The 24969-nt window shown below is 32.8% G+C and overlaps 2 protein-coding genes across 4 annotated transcripts in view; one reads left to right on the forward strand and one right to left on the reverse strand.

Moving 5' to 3' along the window:
* The window catches only part of LOC120417494 (maternal protein pumilio-like), a 242128-nt gene that overhangs the window by 171186 nt on the left and 45973 nt on the right, over positions 1 to 24969 (forward strand). The window lies entirely within an intron of this gene.
* Positions 1917 to 7109, reverse strand: LOC120417495 (uncharacterized). Its single transcript, XM_039579572.2, has 3 exons — positions 6754 to 7109; positions 5085 to 5176; positions 1917 to 2629 (listed from the first exon to the last, which is right to left on the reverse strand). Exons 1-3 carry the CDS (start codon positions 7005 to 7007, stop codon positions 2598 to 2600), a joined length of 378 nt encoding a protein of 125 aa, XP_039435506.1. The 5' UTR covers positions 7008 to 7109; the 3' UTR covers positions 1917 to 2597.

A 24969-nucleotide genomic window follows, 5' to 3' on the forward strand; every position in this document is an offset into this window, starting at 1 on the left:
CCCTGGAGTTAAGATCTACGAGTCTACCGCCGTAACAAGCAAGAGGTCGTCGGATTTTGACCCCGGATTATGTGCGTATAGCATCAGTGGATATGGTAGACTACTATATGAATGTAATGGGATGTACATGGTCATCCAAGGACTCCCTGGAGTTAAGATCTACGAGTCTACCGCCGTAACAAGCAAGAGGTCGTCGGATTTTGACCCCGGATTATGTGCGTATAGCATTAGTGGATATGGTAGACTACTATATGAATGTAATGGGATGTACATGGTCTTCTAAGGACTCCCTGGAGTTAAGATCTACGAGTCTACCGCCGTAACAAGCAAGAGGTCGTCGGATTTTGACCCCGGATTATGTGCGTATAGCACCAGTGGATATGGTAGACTACTATATGAATGTAATGGGATGTACATGGTCTTCTAAGGACTCCCTGGAGTTAAGATCTACGAGTCTACCGCCGTAACAAGCAAGAGGTCGTCGGATTTTGACCCCGGATTATGTGCGTATAGCATCAGTGGATATGGTAGACTACTATATGAATGTAATGGGATGTACATGGTCATCCAAGGACTCCCTGGAGTTAAGATCTATGAGTCTACCGCCGTAACAAGCAAGAGGTCGTCAGATTTTGACCCCGGATCATGTGCGTATAGCATCAGTGGATATGGTAGACTACTATATGAATGTAATGGGATGTCCATGGTCATCCAAGGACTCCCTGGAGTTAAGATCTACGAGTCTACCGCCGTAACAAGCAAGAGGTCGTCGGATTTTGACCCCGGATTATGTGCGTATAGCATCAGTGGATATGGTAGACTACTATATGAATGTAATGGGATGTACATGGTCTTCTAAGGACTCCCTGGAGTTAAGATCTACGAGTCTACCGCCGTAACAAGCAAGAGGTCGTCGGATTTTGACCCCGGATTATGTGCGTATAGCATCAGTGGATATGGTAGACTACTATATGAATGTAATGGGATGTACATGGTCATCCAAGGACTCCCTGGAGTTAAGATCTACGAGTCTACCGCCGTAACAAGCAAGAGGTCGTCGGATTTTGACCCCGGATCATGTGAGTATAGCATCAGTGGATATGGTAGACTACTATATGAATGTAATGGGATGTACATGGTCTTCTAAGGACTCCCTGGAGTTAAGATCTACGAGTCCACCGCCGTAACAAGCAAGAGGTCGTCGGATTTTGAGCCCGGATTATGTGCGTATAGCATCAGTGGATATGGTAGACTACTATATGAATGTAATGGGATGTACATGGTCATCCAAGGACTCCCTGGAGTTAAGATCTATGAGTCTACCGCCGTAACAAGCAAGAGGTCGTCAGATTTTGACCCCGGATCATGTGCGTATAGCATCAGTGGATATGGTAGACTACTATATGAATGTAATGGGATGTCCATGGTCATCCAAGGACTCCCTGGAGTTAAGATCTACGAGTCTACCGCCGTAACAAGCAAGAGGTCGTCGGATTTTGACCCCGGATTATGTGCGTATAGCATCAGTGGATATGGTAGACTACTATATGAATGTAATGGGATGTACATGGTCATCCAAGGACTCCCTGGAGTTAAGATCTACGAGTCTACCGCCGTAACAAGCAAGAGGTCGTCGGATTTTGACCACGGATTATGTGCGTATAGCATTAGTGGATATGGTAGACTACTATATGAATGTAATGGGATGTACATGGTCTTCTAAGGACTCCCTGGAGTTAAGATCTACGAGTCTACCGCCGTAACAAGCAAGAGGTCGTCGGATTTTGACCCCGGATTATGTGCGTATAGCATCAGTGGATATGGTAGACTACTATATGAATGTAATGGGATGTCCATGGTCATCTAAGCACTCCCTGGAGTTAAGATCTACGAGTCTACCGCCGTAACAACCCGCATAAAGTTTTACTATAAACCTACAGTAGATGTTATGGTTATCACACGATAAATTCTATGGTTATTTTTACCATGATTCTACAGTAGCCGTTATGTTTTTTCACCATAGAATATATCTTATTTTGGGAATTTATTATAAAAAAGGGGTATTGTTAGGCACAGTCACCATAAAAATTTCGACTTTTCCCTATACAAAAAAAAACCAAATACTATACATTCTACCGTATTTTCATTGATGCCTTTTCCGTCCAAAAAATTACCCTGACTATAGAAAACATAATACATTTATAATAAAAACAGTAACCATTACAATGGTTTGCACAGTAAATTCACAGTTCTTCATGGATTTTTCCATACTAAATAGTACGGTTTAAACTATATTCGTACATTGAAATAAATAATAACTACAGTAAGTTTTATTGTATTTTAATTTTATTTATTTTATTTTTTCTCCACTAAATTGTACTGTAAAACATATATTTATACATTAAAATTAATGGTCAATATGGTAAGTTTTATTGTATTTTTATAGTTTTTTTCGTAGATTTAAAAAAAATAGTACTTTTTTTCCGCGTCGTTTTCTTTTAATATTCTGCTTCAATCCGAACTTTCTGACGTTGTTCGAAATGTTTGTAGCCGGTGCCGGAACTACTGCTTCGTACTTGGGATGAACTCTCGCGTATTTATGAAGAACAATCCTCATTGGAATAGGCCCCTGTAAAAGAGAAACACACTAAATTAGACATAGGGAATATTTTCATATGTTTGTTTCGGTACAAATGCTATTAAATTAGCTGTTACTAAAATTCTAAAATTCTAAACTTCTAAAATTCTAAAATTCTAAAATTTTAAAATTCTAAAATTCTAAAATTCTAAAATTCTGAAATTCTAAAATTCTAAAATTCTAAAATTCTAAAATTCTAAAATTCTAAAATTCTAAAATTCTAAAATTCTAAAATTCTAAAATTCTAAAATTCTAAAATTCTAAAATTTTAAAATTCTAAAATTCTAAAATTCTAAAATTCTAAAATTCTAAAATTCTAAAATTCTAAAATTCTAAAATTCTAAAATTCTAAAATTCTAAAATTCTAAAATTCTAAAATTCTAAAATTCTAAAATTCTAAAATTCTAAAATTCTAAAATTCTAAAATTCTAAAATTCTAAAATTCTAAAATTCTAAAATTCTAAAATTCTAAAATTCTAAAATTCTAAAATTCTAAAATTCTAAAATTCTAAAATTCTAAAATTCTAAAATTCTAAAATTCTAAAATTCTAAAATTCTAAAATTCTAAAATTCTAAAATTCTAAAATTCTAAAATTCTAAAATTCTAAAATTCTAAAATTCTAAAATTCTAAAATTCTAAAATTCTAAAATTCTAAAATTCTAAAATTCTAAAATTCTAAAATTCTAAAATTCTAAAATTCTAAAATTCTAAAATTCTAAAATTCTGAAATTCTAAAATTCTAAAATTCTAGAATTCTAAAATTCTATAATTCTAAAATTCTAAAACTCTACAATTCTAAAATTCTAAAATTCTAAAATTCTGGAATTCTAAAATTGTAAAATTCTAAAATTCTTAAAATCTCAATTTTCTAATTTCCTAATTTTCTAATTTTCTGATTTTCTAATTTTCTAATTTTCTAATTTTCTATTTTTCTTATTTCCTAATTTCCTAATATCCTAATTTCCTCATTTCCTTATTTTCTAATTTTGTAATTTCTTAATTGTTAATTTTTTTAATTTCCTAATTTCCGAATTTCCGAATATCCGAATTCTGTAATTTCTTAATTGTTTAATTTTTTAATTTCTTAATTTCCTAATTTCCTAATTTCCTATTTTCCTAATTTCCTAATTTCCTAATTTCCTAATTTCCTAATTTCCTAATTTCCTAATTTCCTAATTTCCTAATTTCCTAATTGCCTTATTGCCTGATTTCCTAATTTCCAAATTTCCTTATTTCCTAATTTCCGAATTTCCGAATTGCCTTATTTCCGAATTTCCGAATTTCCACATTTCCTAATTTCCTTATTGCCTGATTTCCTAATTTCCTAATTTCCTAATTTCCTAATTTCCTAATTGCCTAATTGCCTAATTTCCTAATTGCCTGATTTCCTAATTTCCTAATTTCCTTATTTCCTAATTTCCTAATTTCCTAATTTCCTAATTTCCTAATTTCTTAATTTCCTAATTTCCTAATTTTCTAATTTCCTAATTTCCTAATTGCCTTATTGCCTGATTTCCTAATTTCCAAATTTCCTTATTTCCTAATTTCCGAATTTCCGAATTGCCTTATTTCCGAATTTCCGAATTTCCACATTTCCTAATTTCCTTATTGCCTGATTTCCTAATTTCCTAATTTCCTAATTGCCTAATTGCCTAATTTCCTAATTTCCTAATTGCCTGATTTCCTAATTTCCTAATTTCCTTATTTCCTAATTTCCTAATTTCCTAATTTCCTAATTTCCTAATTTCCTAATTTCCTAATTTCCTAATTTCCTAATTTCCTAATTTCCTAATTTCCTAATTTCCTAGTTTCCTAATTTCCTAATTTCCTAATTTCCTAATTTCCTAATTTCCTAATTCCCTAGTTTCCTAATTTCCTAATTTCCGAATTTCTGGATTTCCTAACTTCCAAGTTTCCTAATTTCCTTATTCCCTAATTTCCTAATTTCCGAATTTCCTAATTTCCGAATTTCCGAATTCCCAAATATCCTAATTGCCTAATTTCCTTCCAAGATTCAGCATTTTGAGATTCGGTCTGATGAGCAGCTCTATATGTTTATACATTAAATACAAAATTATGTGAACATTTCTCGAGTTTTATAATTTTTAAAAATTTTATTTTTTGCATTTTGAGTGTTTTTAGAACCGCCTTGAGTCAGGGGTATTCAAAAACACCCAAAAAGCAAAAAGTGAAAATTTTGTTTATAGGACCTTTTCAAAAAAAACTCGAGATTTGTAATTATCAGTGGCATTCAAATTTGCAAATCCTATTATTTCATTTATTCATCAAAACAAATTTAACACTGGCACCGTGCCAATAAACGTCAAACGCTACTTTCTGTTTCTGTTATTTTTCAGTTGCGTACCACTCAACAAAATTCTTTTCGTGACCTTTTCCTTGACTGTTGTTTGAACGTTCACCGTTGAGCATCAACACACAACTTACCTAACGATTTTCGCCTCCAGACGAAACGACCATCCTGAACAAATCCGGCCGGAAGTGTCCGCAGCAGGCGCCGGGTCTGGTAGAAGAAGTCCCTGTAAAAAAGAGGGACACACACAGTTTGTTCAGACAATTGCTCTCGCAAACTTGACCTTGACCATTCTCTTTTGAACATAACCAAACTTGTCCGCACGATCAGCAAACGTCAAATCAAAACAAATTGCTGCCGAATCTTTCTCCGGATCTCTTCCGTAAAAGATCCGGCAACAATTCAGTAACAACTTTTCAATAGGGCGAAACCCTCAGATGTAAACAAACTGAGTTTTTGTCAGAATCATATAAAGCGAACAAAACTGATCCTAAAACACCCTCCATCATCACAAAATTCCGAAAATACGTAGTTTTACAAGCAAAAAACAAAAGGGCTAATCAACAACATCAATCAAAACAAACCAAATTGAGTTTCCGCCCTTGTGTTTTCATCCAATCACGAGGGGCGAATGTAGTGTTTTCTGCAAGTTCCGACGTATATTTAGAAACACCAAATTTTCGTTATAATTTAGTGAATTTTAACCTGAAAATCCTCAAAATGGATCAAAATGTATGTTTCTGATGTCTCTGACCACAATTCCACAACAAACACAGATTTGTATGATCCTAAATACATAACTTTTTAATTTCAATTATTGTAGTATCGGATCTGGTCTGGATTCAGAATCTAGATATGAAGGTCCATAATTTACCGGTTCTTGGAACATCCGGGGATTCTGGGTCTAGCAGTTGCAGGACAAAAAGTTAGTTTAGGAGGAATGCCGTACAAAATCATCGCCTCTGTAACCATTGAAGCTATGCAAAGATAGAGAAGGCAGGATGGTGTCGCGGGGTGGTCTAGTCGTCAGGTGTCATGTCTCCCACTTCCGGCGGGGACACCCCAAGGAACGTCACTTCAATATAGACCACACCGTCAAACCGACTTGCTTGTTACGGTGTATCCTGGCTCAACGATTCTTGGCCTGAATCGGACTCCTTCTGAAGGATCTCTAGACCAATTTTTTTATCACAGAGGTTGCAAATATCACTGTATTATCACTGACTGTAACGTTTCACAATGATAAAATAGTTGTTTCACCACTTTTTTCTTTAAAAACCCGAAAAATGAACAAAAAACAAAAGGGCGAATCTGTTGTTTACTTTTGCTTTGCGGCGTAACCTGACGGGCTAAACCGTTGTTTTGGTTAAGTGGGTGGCGAATACGGTGGGGCGAAAATGGAGGCACGCTCTTCAAAAAGGCGTAATTTGTTTTTCTCAATTTTTAATAGCAAAAACACCTTAATTAATTTCAAATTGCTCTCTATGATGAAATTATTGCTATTTTCTATTACGTTTTGACAAAATTGATGGTTTTCATGCTTTTTTGTGGAAATAGGAATTGATCGGAATTGCAAAATTTTGAATGTTGATTTTCCCGAAATGGCAGGATCGTAGGTTTCGCCCTTTTGAAATGTTGTTACTGAATTTTGTATGGCTTGAAGTTTGCGGAGGGTACCAAAAAAAGGTAAACAAATCACTTTGTGCATCAGCCAATAGCTTGAGAAATTTGCCTGAAAATGCCTGCTGCTGTTGCGGGTGCGATTCCGCCCTCTCCAAGTTCAACAAAACTCCTTATACTCACCCAAATATGAAAAAGTTCCGCCATCCCAGAGCCGTTCCGGTTCGGTCACCCGGCAAATTTGTCCAAGACCGTGTTGGACAAACGCCGGATGTTGCCTTTTTCACGAACACACGCGATTTCACTAACACTTTTTCGATTAAACAGCGGCCAAACACGATCGACACAAACATGATCGAACACGCGCGCGATTGAAAACAAATGACAGCTCGCCATGGTGCGTTCGTTAGGGGAGCGTCGCCCAGTTTAGGTGTCATGGTGCGTTCGTTAGGGGAGCGTCGCCCAGTTTAGGTGTCATGGTGTGTTCGTTTTGTGATCCTTAATATTTTTTGCCGTTTTTATTATTGAATAAAAATGTTTATATGTTTAAATGTTTAAATGTTTAAATGTTCAAATGTTTAAATATTTAAATGTTTAAATGTTTAAATGTTTAAATGTTTAAATGTTTAAATGTTTAAATGTTTAAATGTTTAAATGTTTAAATGTTTAAATGTTTAAATGTTTAAATGTTTAAATGTTTAAATGTTTAAATGTTTAAATGTTTAAATGTTTAAATGTTTAAATGTTTAAATGTTTAAATGTTTAAATGTTTAAATGTTTAAATGTTTAAATGTTTAAATGTTTAAATGTTTAAATGTTTAAATGTTTAAATGTTTAAATGTTTAAATGTTTAAATGTTTAAATGTTTAAATGTTAAAATGTTTAAATGTTTAAATGTTTAAATGTTTAAATGTTTAAATGTTAAAATGTTTAAATGTTTAAATGTTTAAATGTTTAAATGTTTAAATGTTTAAATGTTTAAATGTTTAAATGTTTAAATGTTTAAATGTTTAAATGTTTAAATGTTTAAATGTTTAAATGTTTAAATGTTTAAATGTTTAAATGTTTAAATGTTTAAATGTTTAAATGTTTAAATGTTTAAATGTTTAAATGTTTAAATGTTTAAATGTTTAAATGTTTAAATGTTTAAATGTTTAAATGTTTAAATGTTTAAATGTTTAAATGTTTAAATGTTTAAATGTTTAAATGTTTAAATGTTTAAATGTTTAAATGTTTAAATGTTTAAATGTTTAAATGTTTAAATGTTTAAATGTTTAAATGTTTAAATGTTTAAATGTTTAAATGTTTAAATGTTTAAATGTTTAAATGTTTAAATGTTTAAATGTTTAAATGTTTTAATGTTTAAATGTTTAAATGTTTAAATGTTTAAATGTTTAAATGTTTAAATGTTTAAATGTTTAAATGTTTAAATGTTTAAATGTTTAAATTTTTAAAAAATTAAATGTTTAAATGTTTAAATGTTTAAATGTTTAAATGTTTAAATGTTTAAATGTTTAAATGTTTAAATGTTTAAATGTTTAAATGTTTAAATGTTTAAATGTTTAAATGTTTAAATGTTTAAATGTTTAAATGTTTAAATGTTTAAATGTTTAAATGTTTAAATGTTTAAATGTTTAAATGTTTAAATGTTTAAATGTTTAAATGTTTAAATGTTTAAATGTTTAAATGTTTAAATGTTTAAATTTTTAAAAAATTAAATGTTTAAATGTTTAAATGTTTAAATGTTTAAATGTTTAAATGTTTAAATGTTTAAATGTTTAAATTTTTAAATGTTTAAATGTTTAAATGTTTAAATTTTTAAAAAATTAAATGTTTAAATGTTTAAATGTTTAAATGTTTAAATGTTTAAATGTTTAAATGTTTAAATGTTTAAATGTTTAAATGTTTAAATGTTTAAATGTTTAAATGTTTAAATGTTTAAATGTTTAAATGTTTAAATGTTTAAATGTTTAAATGTTTAAATGTTTAAATGTTTAAATGTTTAAATGTTTAAATGTTTAAATGTTTAAATGTTTAAATGTTTAAATGTTTAAATGTTTAAATGTTTAAATGTTTAAATGTTTAAATGTTTAAATGTTTAAATGTTTAAATGTTTAAATGTTTAAATTTTTAAAAAATTAAATGTTTAAATGTTTAAATGTTTAAATGTTTAAATGTTTAAATGTTTAAATGTTTAAATGTTTAAATGTTTAAATGTTTAAATGTTTAAATGTTTAAATGTTTAAATGTTTAAATGTTTAAATGTTTAAATGTTTAAATGTTTAAATGTTTAAATGTTTAAATGTTTAAATGTTTAAATGTTTAAATGTTTAAATGTTTAAATGTTTAAATGTTTAAATGTTTAAATGTTTAAATGTTTAAATGTTTAAATGTTTAAATGTTTAAATGTTTAAATGTTTAAATGTTTAAATGTTTAAATGTTTAAATGTTTAAATGTTTAAATTTTTAAAAAATTAAATGTTTAAATGTTTAAATGTTTAAATGTTTAAATGTTTAAATGTTTAAATGTTTAAATGTTTAAATGTTTAAATGTTTAAATGTTTAAATGTTTAAATGTTTAAATGTTTAAATGTTTAAATGTTTAAATGTTTAAATGTTTAAATGTTTAAATGTTTAAATGTTTAAATGTTTAAATGTTTAAATGTTTAAATGTTTAAATGTTTAAATGTTTAAATGTTTAAATGTTTAAATGTTTAAATGTTTAAATGTTTAAATGTTTAAATGTTTAAATGTTTAAATGTTTAAATGTTTAAATGTTTAAATTTTTAAAAAATTAAATGTTTAAATGTTTAAATGTTTAAATGTTTAAATGTTTAAATGTTTAAATGTTTAAATTTTTAAAAAATTAAATGTTTAAATGTTTAAATGTTTAAATGTTTAAATGTTTAAATGTTTAAATGTTTAAATGTTTAAATGTTTAAATGTTTAAATGTTTAAATGTTTAAATGTTTAAATGTTTAAATGTTTAAATGTTTAAATGTTTAAATGTTTAAATGTTTAAATGTTTAAATGTTTAAATGTTTAAATGTTTAAATGTTTAAATGTTTAAATGTTTAAATGTTTAAATGTTTAAATGTTTAAATGTTTAAATGTTTAAATGTTTAAATGTTTAAATGTTTAAATGTTTAAATGTTTAAATGTTTAAATGTTTAAATTTTTAAAAAATTAAATGTTTAAATGTTTAAATGTTTAAATGTTTAAATGTTTAAATGTTTAAATGTTTAAATGTTTAAATGTTTAAATGTTTAAATGTTTAAATGTTTAAATGTTTAAATGTTTAAATGTTTAAATGTTTAAATGTTTAAATGTTTAAATGTTTAAATGTTTAAATGTTTAAATGTTTAAATGTTTAAATGTTTAAATGTTTAAATGTTTAAATGTTTAAATGTTTAAATGTTTAAATGTTTAAATGTTTAAATGTTTAAATGTTTAAATGTTTAAATGTTTAAATGTTTAAATGTTTAAATGTTTAAATGTTTAAATGTTTAAATGTTTAAATGTTTAAATGTTTAAATGTTTAAATGTTTAAAGGTTTAAATGATTAAATGTTTAAATGTTTAAATGTTTAAATGTTTAAATGTTGAAATGTTTAAATGTTTAAATGTTTAAATGTTTAAATGTATAAATGTTTAAATGTTTAAATGATTAAATGTTTAAATGTTTAAATGTTTAAATGTTTAAATGTTGAAATGTTTAAATGTTTAAATGTTTAAATGTTTAAATGTTTAAATGTATAAATGTTTAAATGTTTAAATGTTTAAATGTTTAAATGTTTAAATGTTTAAATGTTTAAATGTTTAAATGTTTAAATGTTTAAATGTTTAAATGTTTAAATGTTTAAATGTTTAAATGTTTAAATGTTTAAATGTTTAAATGTTTAAATGTTTAAATGTTTAAATGTTTAAATGTTTAAATGTTTAAATGTTTAAATGTTTAAATGTTTAAATGTTTAAATGTTTAAATGTTTAAATGTTTAAATGTTTAAATGTTTAAATGTTTAAATGTTTAAATGTTTAAATGTTTAAATGTTTAAATGTTTAAATGTTTAAATGTTTAAATGTTTAAATGTTTAAATGTTTAAATGTTTAAATGTTTAAATGTTTAAATGTTTAAATGTTTAAATGTTTAAATGTTTAAATGTTTAAATGTTTAAATGTTTAAATGTTTAAATGTTTAAATGTTTAAATGTTTAAATGTTTAAATGTTTAAATGTTTAAATGTTTAAATGTTTAAATGTTTAAATGTTTAAATGTTTAAATGTTTAAATGTTTAAATGTTTAAATGTATAAATGTTTAAATGTTTAAATGTTTAAATGTTTAAATGATTAAATGTTTAAATGTTTAAATGTTTAAATGTTTAAATGTTTAAATGATTAAATGTTTAAATGTTTAAATGTTTAAATGTTTAAATGTTTAAATGTTTAAATGTTTAAATGTTTAAATGTTTAAATGTTTAAATGTTTAAATGTTTAAATGTTTAAATATTTAAATGTTTAAATGTTTAAATGTTTAAATGTTTAAATGTTTAAATGTTTAAATGTTTAAATATTTAAATGTTTAAATGTTCAATTGTTTAAATGTTTAATTGTTTAAATGTATAATTGTTTAGATGTTTAATTGTTTAAATGTTTAATTGTTTAAATGTTTAATTATTTAAATATTTTAATATTTTAATATTTTAATATTTAAATATTTAAATATTTAAATATTTAAATATTTAAATATTTAAATATTTAAATATTTAAATATTTAAATATTTAAATATTTAAATATTTAAATATTTAAATTTAAATATTTAAATATTTAAATATTTAAATATTTAAATATTTAAATATTTAAATATTTAAGTATTTGAATATTTTAATATTTTAATATTTTAATATTTAATATTTAAATATTTAAATATTTAAATATTTAAATATTTAAATATTTAAATATTTAAATATTTAAATATTTAAATATTTTAATATTTTAATATTTAAATATTTAAATATTTAAATATTTAAATATTTAAATATTTAAATATTTAAATATTTAAATATTTAAATATTTAAATATTTAAATATTTAAATATTTAAATATTTTAATATTTTAATATTTTAATATTTTAATATTTTAATATTTTAATATTTTAATATTTTAATATTTTAATATTTTAATATTTTAATATTTTAATATTTTAATATTTTAATATTTTAATATTTTAATATTTTAATATTTTAATATTTTAATATTTTAATATTTTAATATTTTAATATTTTAATATTTTAATATTTTAATATTTTAATATTTTAATATTTTAATATTTTAATATTTTAATATTTTAATATTTTAATATTTTAATATTTTAATATTTTAATATTTTAATATTTTAATATTTTAATATTTTAATATTTTAATATTTTAATATTTTAATATTTTAATATTTTAATATTTTAATATTTTAATATTTTAATATTTTAATATTTTAATATTTTAATATTTTAATATTTTAATATTTTAATATTTTAATATTTTAATATTTTAATATTTTAATATTTTAATATTTTAATATTTTAATATTTTAATATTTTAATATTTTAATATTTTAATATTTTAATATTTTAATATTTTAATATTTTAATATTTTAATATTTTAATATTTTAATATTTTAATATTTTAATATTTTAATATTTTAATATTTTAATATTTTAATATTTTAATATTTTAATATTTTAATATTTTAATATTTTAATATTTTGATATTTTAATATTTTGATATTTTAATATTTTAATATTTTAATATTTTAATATTTTAATATTTTAATATTTTAATATTTTAATATTTTAATATTTTAATATTTTAATATTTTAATATTTTAATATTTTAATATTTTAATATTTTAATATTTTAATATTTTAATATTTTAATATTTTAATATTTTAATATTTTAATATTTTAATATTTTAATATTTTAATATTTTAATATTTTAATATTTTAATATTTTAATATTTTTATATTTTTATATTTTTATATTTTTATATTTTTATATTTTTATATTTTAATATTTTAATATTTTAATATTTTAATATTTTAATATTTTAATATTTTTATATTTTTATATTTTTATATTTTTATATTTTTATATTTTTATATTTTAATATTTTAATATTTTAATATTTTAATATTTTAATATTTTAATATTTTAATATTTTAATATTTTAATATTTTTACATTTTTACATTTTTATATTTTAATATTTTTATATTTTCAAAACTTTTATTACATGATTCGCATTATTTAAAAAATTCGTTCAAAAAAAGTTCACACTGTGCAACTATAACATTACAATTAAACTTACTGTAACAAAAATTTGGATAAAATGCATTATGAGATTTCCAATAACAAAACCATGTTATTTGCTGTCTTCATGAATTTTACGGTAGTTTTATTGTTTCAATTTATAACATTTCCAATAACAAAACCATGAAATTGACTGTAACCATGAAATCTACGATAGCTTTATCGTCATTCCAATGAAGTTAAAAAAAATCAACCATAAACTAACCATAGATATTATAATATCTATTGTAACTGCATGGTTTTGACAATGCAAATCATCATATAATTTTATGCGGGAAGCAAGAGGTCGTCGGATTTTGACCCCGGATTATGTGCGTATAGCATCAGTGGATATGGTAGACTACTATATGAATGTAATGGGATGTACATGGTCATCCAAGGACTCCCTGGAGTTAAGATCTACGAGTCTACCGCCGTAACAAGCAAGAGGTCGTCGGATTTTGACCCCGGATCATGTGAGTATAGCATCAGTGGATATGGTAGACTACTATATGAATGTAATGGGATGTACATGGTCTTCTAAGGACTCCCTGGAGTTAAGATCTACGAGTCCACCGCCGTAACAAGCAAGAGGTCGTCGGATTTTGAGCCCGGATTATGTGCGTATAGCATCAGTGGATATGGTAGACTACTATATGAATGTAATGGGATGTACATGGTCATCCAAGGACTCCCTGGAGTTAAGATCTACGAGTCTACCGCCGTAACAAGCAAGAGGTCGTCGGATTTTGACCCCGGATCATGTGCGTATAGCATTAGTGGATATGGTAGACTACTATATGAATGTAATGGGATGTACATGGTCTTCTAAGGACTCCCTGGAGTTAAGATCTACGAGTCTACCGCCGTAACAAGCAAGAGGTCGTCGGATTTTGACCCCGGATTATGTGCGTATAGCATCAGTGGATATGGTAGACTACTATATGAATGTAATGGGATGTCCATGGTCATCCAAGGACTCCCTGGAGTTAAGATCTACGAGTCTACCGCCGTAACAAGCAAGAGGTCGTCGGATTTTGACCCCGGATTATGTGCGTATAGCATCAGTGGATATGGTAGACTACTATATGAATGTAATGGGATGTACATGGTCATCCAAGGACTCCCTGGAGTTAAGATCTATGAGTCTACCGCCGTAACAAGCAAGAGGTCGTCAGATTTTGACCCCGGATCATGTGCGTATAGCATCAGTGGATATGGTAGACTACTATATGAATGTAATGGGATGTCCATGGTCATCCAAGGACTCCCTGGAGTTAAGATCTACGAGTCTACCGCCGTAACAAGCAAGAGGTCGTCGGATTTTGACCCCGGATTATGTGCGTATAGCATCAGTGGATATGGTAGACTACTATATGAATGTAATGGGATGTACATGGTCTTCTAAGGACTCCCTGGAGTTAAGATCTACGAGTCTACCGCCGTAACAAGCAAGAGGTCGTCGGATTTTGACCCCGGATTATGTGCGTATAGCATCAGTGGATATGGTAGACTACTATATGAATGTAATGGGATGTACATGGTCATCCAAGGACTCCCTGGAGTTAAGATCTACGAGTCTACCGCCGTAACAAGCAAGAGGTCGTCGGATTTTGACCCCGGATCATGTGAGTATAGCATCAGTGGATATGGTAGACTACTATATGAATGTAATGGGATGTACATGGTCTTCTAAGGACTCCCTGGAGTTAAGATCTACGAGTCCACCGCCGTAACAAGCAAGAGGTCGTCGGATTTTGAGCCCGGATTATGTGCGTATAGCATCAGTGGATATGGTAGACTACTATATGAATGTAATGGGATGTACATGGTCATCCAAGGACTCCCTGGAGTTAAGATCTATGAGTCTACCGCCGTAACAAGCAAGAGGTCGTCAGATTTTGACCCCGGATCATGTGCGTATAGCATCAGTGGATATGGTAGACTACTATATGAATGTAATGGGATGTCCATGGTCATCCAAGGACTCCCTGGAGTTAAGATCTACGAGTCTACCGCCGTAACAAGCAAGAGGTCGTCGGATTTTGACCCCGGATCATGTGAGTATAGCATCAGTGGATGTGGTAGACTACTATATGAATGTAATGGGATGTACATGGTCATCCAAGGACTCCCTGGAGTTAAGATCTACGAGTCTACCGCCGTAACAAGCAAGAGGTCGTCGGATTTTGAGCCCGGATTATGTGCGTATAGCATCAGTGGATATGGTAGACTACTATATGAATGTAATGGGATGTACATGGTCATCCAAGACTCCCTGGAGTTAAGATCTACGAGTCTACCGCCGTAACAAAAAAGAGGTCGCCGTTTGGCTAAAGTGGTAAGCAAGGACTTTTGTTCATCGTTCAAACTTAAATATTTCGATAACTTTACATCGATTGTAGATCTTAACTCCAGGGAGTCCTTGGATGACCATGTACATCCCATTACATTCATATAGTAGTCTACCATATCCACTGATGCTATACTCACATGATCCGGGGTCAAAATCCGACGACCTCTTGCTTGTTACGGCGGTAGACTCGTAGATCTTAACTCCAGGGAGTCCTTGGATGACCATGTACATCCCATTACATTCATATAGTAGTCTACCACATCCACTGATGCTATACTCACATGATCCGGGGTCAAAATCCGACGACCTCTTGCTTGTTACGGCGGTAGACTCGTAGATCTTAACTCCAGGGAGTCCTTGGATGACCATGTACATCCCATTACATTCATATAGTAGTCTACCATATCCACCGATGCTATACGCACATGATCCGAGGTCAAAATCCGACGACCTCTTGCTTGTTACGGCGGTAGACTCATAGATCTTAACTCCAGGGAGTCCTTGGATGACCATGGACATCCCATTACATTCATATAGTAGTCTACCATATCCACTGGTGCTATACGCACATGATCCGGGGTCAAAATCCGACGACCTCTTGCTTGTTACGGCGGTAGACTCGTATATCTTAACTCCAGGGAGTCCTTGGATGACCATGGACATCCCATTACATTCATATAGTAGTCTACGATATCCAATGGTGCTATACGCACATGATCCGGGGTCAAAATCTGACGACCTCTTGCTTGTTACGGCGGTAGACTCATAGATCTTAACTTCAGGGAGTCCTTGGATGACCATGGACATCCCATTACATTCATATAGTAGTCTACCATATCCACTGGTGCTATACGCACATGATCCGGGGTCATAATCCGACGACCTCTTGCTTGTTACGGCGGTAGACTCGTAGATCTTAACTCCAGGGAGTCCTTGGATGACCATGTACATCCCATTACATTCATATAGTAGTCTACCATATCCACTGATGCTATACGCACATAATCCGGGCTCAAAATCCGACGACCTCTTGCTTGTTACGGCGGTAGACTCATAGATCTTAACTCCAGGGAGTCCTTGGATGACCATGGACATCCCATTACATTCATATAGTAGTCTACCATATCCACTGGTGCTATACGCACATGATCCGGGGTCAAAATCCGACGACCTCTTGCTTGTTACGGCGGTAGACTCGTAGATCTTAACTCCAGGGAGTCCTTAGAAGACCATGTACATCCCATTACATTCATATAGTAGTCTACCATATCCACTGATGCTATACGCACATGATCCGGGGTCAAAATCTGACGACCTCTTGCTTGTTACGGCGGTAGACTCATAGATCTTAACTCCAGGGAGTCCTTGGATGACCATGGACATCCCATTACATTCATATAGTAGTCTACCATATCCACTGATGCTATACTCACATGATCCGGGGTCAAAATCCGACGACCTCTTGCTTGTTACGGCGGTAGACTCGTAGATCTTAACTCCAGGGAGTCCTTGGATGACCATGTACATCCCATTACATTCATATAGTAGTCTACCATATCCACTGATGCTATACTCACATGATCCGGGGTCAAAATCCGACGACCTCTTGCTTGTTACGGCGGTAGACTCGTAGATCTTAACTCCAGGGAGTCCTTGGATGACCATGTACATCCCATTACATTCATATAGTAGTCTACCATATCCACTGATGCTATACTCACATGATCCGGGGTCAAAATCCGACGACCTCTTGCTTGTTACGGCAGTAGACTCGTAGATCTTAACTCCAGGGAGTCCTTGGATGACCATGTACATCCCATTACATTCATATAGTAGTCTACCATATCCACTGATGCTATACGCACATAATCCGGGGTCAAAATCCGACGACCTCTTGCTTGTTACGGCGGTAGACTCGTAGATCTTAACTCCAGGGAGTCCTTGGATGACCATGTACATCCCATTACATTCATATAGTAGTCTACCATATCCACTGATGCTATACGCACATAATCCGGGGTCAAAATCCGACGACCTCTTGCTTGTTACGGCGGTAGACTCGTAGATCTTAACTCCAGGGAGTCCTTGGATGACCATGGACATCCCATTACATTCATATAGTAGTCTACCATATCCACTGATGCTATACGCACATAATCCGGGGTCAAAATCCGACGACCTCTTGCTTGTTACGGCGGTAGACTCGTAGATCTTAACTCCAGGGAGTCCTTAGAAGACCATGTACATCCCATTACATTCATATAGTAGTCTACCATATCCACTAATGCTATACGCACATGATCCGGGGTCAAAATCCGACGACCTCTTGCTTGTTACGGCGGTAGACTCGTAGATCTTAACTCCAGGGAGTCCTTGGATGACCATGTACATCCCATTACATTCATATAGTAGTCTACCATATCCACTGATGCTATACGCACATAATCCGGGCTCAAAATCCGACGACCTCTTGCTTGTTACGGCGGTAGACTCATAGATCTTAACTCCAGGGAGTCCTTGGATGACCATGGACATCCCATTACATTCATATAGTAGTCTACCATATCCACTGGTGCTATACGCACATGATCTGGGGTCAAAATCCGACGACCTCTTGCTTGTTACGGCGGTAGACTCGTAGATCTTAACTCCAGGGAGTCCTTAGAAGACCATGTACATCCCATTACATTCATATAGTAGTCTACCATATCCACTGATGCTATACGCACATGATCCGGGGTCAAAATCTGACGACCTCTTGCTTGTTACGGCGGTAGACTCATAGATCTTAACTCCAGGGAGTCCTTGGATGACCATGGACATCCCATTACATTCATATAGTAGTCTACCATATCCACTGATGCTATACTCACATGATCCGGGGTCAAAATCCGACGACCTCTTGCTTGTTACGGCGGTAGACTCGTAGATCTTAACTCCAGGGAGTCCTTGGATGACCATGTACATCCCATTACATTCATATAGTAGTCTACCATATCCACTGATGCTATACTCACATGATCCGGGGTCAAAATCCGACGACCTCTTGCTTGTTACGGCGGTAGACTCGTAGATCTTAACTCCAGGGAGTCCTTGGATGACCATGTACATCCCATTACATTCATATAGTAGTCTACCATATCCACTGATGCTATACTCACATGATCCGGGGTCAAAATCCGACGACCTCTTGCTTGTTACGGCAGTAGACTCGTAGATCTTAACTCCAGGGAGTCCTTGGATGACCATGTACATCCCATTACATTCATATAGTAGTCTACCATATCCACTGATGCTATACGCACATAATCCGGGGTCAAAATCCGACGACCTCTTGCTTGTTACGGCGGTAGACTCGTAGATCTTAACTCCAGGGAGTCCTTGGATGACCATGTACATCCCATTACATTCATATAGTAGTCTACCATATCCACTGATGCTATACGCACATGATCCGGGGTCAAAATCTGACGACCTCTTGCTTGTTACGGCGGTAGACTCATAGATCTTAACTCCAGGGAGTCCTTGGATGACCATGTACATCCCATTACATTCATATAGTAGTCTACCATATCCACTGATGCTATACTCACATGATCCGGGGTCAAAATCCGACGACCTCTTGCTTGTTACGGCGGTAGACTCGTAGATCTTAACTCCAGGGAGTCCTTGGATGACCATGTACATCCCATTACATTCATATAGTAGTCTACCATATCCACTGATGCTATACGCACATGATCCGGGGTCAAAATCTGACGACCTCTTGCTTGTTACGGCGGTAGACTCATAGATCTTAACTCCAGGGAGTCCTTGGATGACCATGTACATCCCATTACATTCATATAGTAGTCTACCATATCCACTGATGCTATACGCACATAATCCGGGGTCAAAATCCGACGACCTCTTGCTTGTTACGGCGGTAGACTCGTAGATCTTAACTCCAGGGAGTCCTTGGATGACCATGGACATCCCATTACATTCATATAGTAGTCTACCATATCCACTGATGCTATACGCACATAATCCGGGGTCAAAATCCGACGACCTCTTGCTTGTTACGGCGGTAGACTCGTAGATCTTAACTCCAGGGAGTCCTTAGAAGACCATGTACATCCCATTACATTCATATAGTAGTCTACCATATCCACTAATGCTATACGCACATGATCCGGGGTCAAAATCCGACGACCTCTTGCTTGTTACGGCGGTAGACTCGTAGATCTTAACTCCAGGGAGTCCTTGGATGACCATGTACATCCCATTACATTCATATAGTAGTCTACCATATCCACTGATGCTATACGCACATAATCCGGGGTCAAAATCCGACGACCTCTTGCTTGTTACGGCGGTAGACTCATAGATCTTAACTCTAGGGAGTCCTTGGATTACCATGGACATCCCGAAGTACCCATAGACCTTTGAGAAACATAAAATTTTAGTAAACAAATATATTTAAAAAAAAAGTTTTTCAAATATTTTAATTTTAAACTTTTAATATTTATTTTTATAATCGTACAAAAAATGCTAGCTGTGGACCCCCCGAACTTGACAACTTTTTTATACATTTGTATTGGTTGTTTCCGTTGTGCTTAAAGGAAATGGCTATGCACCAGGCGCCTCCATATTTTTGTAGATGGTTCATATAGTTGGGAGGAGACGCAAGTTTTTTTTAAATTGTTCGATTTTTTTATGTTAAAAAATTTACCAGCTTCTCGTCAGTCCGCGTGGACATAAAATCAAATTCTGTCGATTGCATCGGATTCGGGGATGCCTTTTCTCTGAGGAACCGATGAGATATCGTCAATCCCTTGACACAAGTTTTGTTTTGTCGAGTAGTGTAATATAGGGTTAGGGATTTTTGACGATTTCGTGGACGGCGTGAAATTCGTGAAATTTATCAATTTTCTCAAATCATTTTTTTAAATAACAACACAAAAAATATTTCATGCATTAAGACTATTTAAGTAAATGTTATTAGGTTTCAATTGAAAAGCTTAATATGAACCATTTGAAGAATTGTTAAGATTTTTCAGGTTTTTCAGAAACGAACTAAATTTAGTAATATTTTCATTCGCTGTTATACAATTTTTTTCTGTTCTCATTTGAATACAATTTTCGATTTCGTTACAAATTATATTACTTTTGCCTATTGTTTTTAAATCTATTTTTTGTTCATGGTTTTCATCTCAACCTTGAAAATTATTTTAAACGTCGCAGAAAGTTTGAATTATTTTACTCATTTTGGCTATACAAGATTGTTAAATCTTGCTTTGATATGAAATTCACAGAAGCAAATCACCGAAAACTTTTTAGCTTTACTAATCGAATACTAAAAAAGCAGTTCAGTAAATGAGATAACGCATCCCCCACATTTTGTTTCAAAATATATATAGCCCATCCATAAACCAAGTGGCATTTTTTTTGAAAATTACGAGAATTTTTTTGTGTCACGTTCAAATGTAGTAAAGATTTTTTTTAGTTTATTGAAGAATAAAGCCTAAAAAGAAGTTTCTGTAATTTAAACACAAGATTTTCAGAATTATTTTAACATTTTTTACGTTCCGCAAAATTTGTGTGAAATTTGGTGTTTTGAAATAGAGATCCCCGTGAAATTGGCAATTTTTGAGCGTGCAAATCACTAAGCCTAAGGATGACTAATGTTGCAAAATGTTTTCTTCGGTCACCGAAGGGGGGTACTCAAAGTTTTATCAAAATCGGATAATACAAAATATAAATTTGTTAACAAATGGCTCATTATTCAGAAAATTGATCAACTCGATAGAAACGATAGACTCAAAAGAGGGACATCTACCTTGTAAGAAGAAATTATTGATAAAACCAAAACCTTACAACTATTTACAGTATTTTCGCCCTAATCGTTCAAAATTTGCGATAGTTAAAAGTTCTTACTGAAATTTCTTGTCGAATATATCCAAAACTGCTCTCAAAATTCCAATGATTCGATGAAAATTACAGGTTTCGAAATCTTGCGATAACAAACCCCCTCGAAAAGCGTAATTACCACTAACGAATGGCCCCATTTAATTCCATCTTTCGTCAAACCACTCAAATCAGGGATGGGTGGAGGAGCCCATTAGTTTGCTACTATTCAACCAGAACACAACCACGGTGGGGTCCTTCAATGCCGGCGAAAGTGCGCGAGGTGGTATCAAATTACGACGACTTTATTGAGCGCCTTTTGAAAAGATTTGCCCTTATTTCTACCCCCGCGTTCTAGGACGCGTTTGGCGCGTGCCTTAATTTATGGCCTGCCTGACACCCCCGTGGAACTACGAATTCGAGAATGATGCCGATGATTATGTTTATGATGACGATGATTATGACGGGACGGTTGGTATCGCGAACTACTTTGAATAACAACTCGGGGTGTAGCGATAATATTTATTTATTTATTCTCACTATATTTTATTCCGGCTTCGTTACACATTACGAAAGTCGGAGGTCCTTTTACGAAAGCCGAACACTGAGCGAGCGTTAAAAGGAGGCCATTATTTATCACCACGCCTAAATCATTAGTGGCGGTGTGGTGAAATTGAGAAATGGATAGACGTAACTTTGTTGGCGTTCTACTGGTTACAGCTCGGAACTAGGTTATGAATAGGACCCATTACGGAGACCACCTTTTTATGGCTGTTTGTTGGAAATTCACTCCCCTTTGCCAGATAAGCCAGTCGGTGACCACACAGATTGGAAATAGATTCCGTTCGTGAACCACGAGGACGACGACGGAGGAAGGCGACAAACACTCACTTAATTAATATTTGCGTAAATTTATCGAACCTCCGGGGGCGACAGGTGATCAAATCACTCCCAGAGAGTCGATAAGACACACTGTTGAGACGTGGCTGCTCTAATTGAAGGCTCGTTTGCTCGCCACCCGGCGAGGTGCGATGGAAAATTTCCATCGCGATGGAAAGGGAACCACTTGCTGAAATGTCCCTGTCTCGATTCGACGAATTCCCTCGCGATGGCCAGGCAATACCATCTCTGCAATCCAGGACACAGCCTGTCAATAAAGTCCTCTTCCCGAACACTTTCAGGCAGTATCGACGCGAGGGGGCCATCGACGCCAGTGACATCATTGGCGTCATGTTGTTTTTAATGAGTTTACCCCTCCCCCCTTCATCACCCATCAACAGAGGGAGTGTATCATCATTGTTTTGATAGTAAACACACACACCCAAGCCAAGGGAAGCGGGCCGTCCCCCGTGTCGATAAGATTGTCTTCCCGAACTCATTACATCCGATTATTGCCAGTCGACCGGGTGGTGGTGGCACAGTTAATGGAACTTTGATAGTTGGAGAGGGGATTTCGATCCAAAGTTTCATCCTATTACAAACAACAACCCCCTCCTGGAAGGTTGTCGTTACGAATAGATAACGTGTGTCGTCGTTTGGACTACAACCGGAGCGTTATCGCGTTTGAGTCGTGTGATTCGTGACCGAAATACATCCAGGTGAATCCTGGGGCTTGAATTCATTGCGTGATAAGCGAGCTTTTGTTTTGTTTCGTGAATCATAGCGCGGATTTACGAAGGTGGTCGATAAGCGGTCGAGGGCTCGATAAGTCCGAGTTGACGTGATTCAGCAGAATTCAAAGCTGAAAATACTAGTTCAGACTCGATTATCCAAAGCCTCGATTGTCTGAAGTTTCGATTATCCGAAAGCTTGTTTGGGGCTTCGGATAATCGAATCATAAACACAAAAAAACGTATTTTTTTATTTTCTACATCCATAATTCAGAGGCGAGAGACTCGTTCCCTCAAAATTTATTAAGGGCTCAGTGGCAAAAACGAATGAATTATGCCACCAGCTCACGTTTTCATTCGTTAAGTGAAACAATAATTCTCCAACAAGTGTCGTACATCGACTTCCGAACCATTACTTGGTCACCAAGCTGTAGTGGCCGAGGCAGTTAAGTCATTGGTTTAGGCTGTCTAAGGTCTCTGGTTCGATTTCCGTGGTTGGCAATTTTTGTTTTTTTGACGGATGAACTTTTTTTGACAAATGATCCTCGAGGGAATCTCTCGTCCATTTCGAGCTATGTTCTCTGTGTCCCTAAATGGTCCCACTATTCTCCCGGCTCGAGGCCATTATTCTCTCGGCTCGAAGCCATTATTCTCTCGGCAGCGCTTGCCTAGTTTTGGGTGTACTTTTAACTATAATTCGGGTTCTGAGAGAGGAGCAGCCATATTGGCTTCGGTCGTGTTGTCTTTCGTCGCGTATAATTTGAAGAAATTTTCGCTGAATTTGTCGTTTTCGTGAACTGAAAATAAGTGCAATCGGTAGAATAAGTGATAAGCTATTCGGGGAAAGTGGAGTTTTCTCAAATATTCCGGTTTTTATGTGGTTTTTCTGTGATTTAGTTTTGCGGAGTTGCCTATTTCTGCGATGTTTTTTTTTCTTCTCACAGAATTGAGAGAGGGAAGCGTGCGTGTGGTACTCTCTTTGGTGTGAAGATGACCAACCGATACAGTGGTATTAGTGTTCAGCTCTCAGACACCAGAGGTGTGCACTGTGCTTGTGTATGCTTTGATGTGGGAGAGAGTGATGATAGGTTGATGGTCACGAATTGTAAATGTGTGTGGGTATTAAGAAACATCAGCCTACTGTGATAATTGATGTGATGTGCCTGTGTATTTGCTGCTGCTGTTTGTGGTGTCACCGTGGTTTGGGGGTGGTGTGGTGCAGCACCCACTATAGCGCCAGCGGTGGGAGAGATTTGCTGTCAGTGTATTTTTTTTTCATTCCCTTCCGCTGCATGCTGGGCAAAGGATTCGTGCTCCACGGAACCATCGGTGTTTTGGAGGCACTGGAAAGGCCGCGGTGCACCGGGTTGTGTAGGCGGCGATTGACTGCTGTATGCTGTTGGGACTATAGTCGAACGGAGGGAGCATCGGGTCGGATGTTGAATACACGGAGCAGTAAGGCCGACGACAAACGGATTTGTGCGGTGCTGCAGTCGTTGGGCGTTGTGGTCGGGTTGCACCTGATTTCGATGCTGCGGCGGCGGAGCAGTCTCCAGTCTTCAAGACCCCGGTGAGTTCGTTCCTTGATGACATCTCAAGCGTGTGTGTGTGTGTGTGTGTGTGTGTGTGTGTGTGTGTGTGTTAAAGAATGAATCATGAGTGTGAGAGTAAAAACCATTTGCGAGTGAGATTTTTTTTTCGCGAATTAATTTTCTCCTTGGCACGAACTTCTACCCAATTTAGGGTACTTTGACAGTACAGGCTGTTTTCATTATATTGATGCCTTTCAAAAATAATTACAAGTCTAATTTAATAATCTTTCTCACTATAATGTTGAAGTCTAAAAATGTAAATTAGTTTATGTGTGTATGAGAGTGTGAATGAGTTTTTCTATATTCTTTTTTCAGCCCAATATATTCACCCGCGTAAAATCTCCAGAATCGGTCGATAATTCCAAATAATATCTCACTGAAAATAATCGTTATAGGGTCATCATTAAATAACTAATAATACGCGTTCTTGATCATTTTGCTGTCGTTTCGTTAGTTTGTTCACGCAATTCAAATAATGTGTTAAATTTTCACGGTGAAAAACTAATTTCTATAGAATCGTTTATCGAAAAACACGCTGACATTTAGGATAGACCATTAACTCGCGTTTTTGCATTTTTTGATTCGATTGTGAGCAGTGGGACCTCGT

This window comes from Culex pipiens, chromosome 3 (genome assembly GCF_016801865.2).
Source record: "Culex pipiens pallens isolate TS chromosome 3, TS_CPP_V2, whole genome shotgun sequence".
NCBI lineage: Eukaryota > Metazoa > Arthropoda > Insecta > Diptera > Culicidae > Culex > Culex pipiens.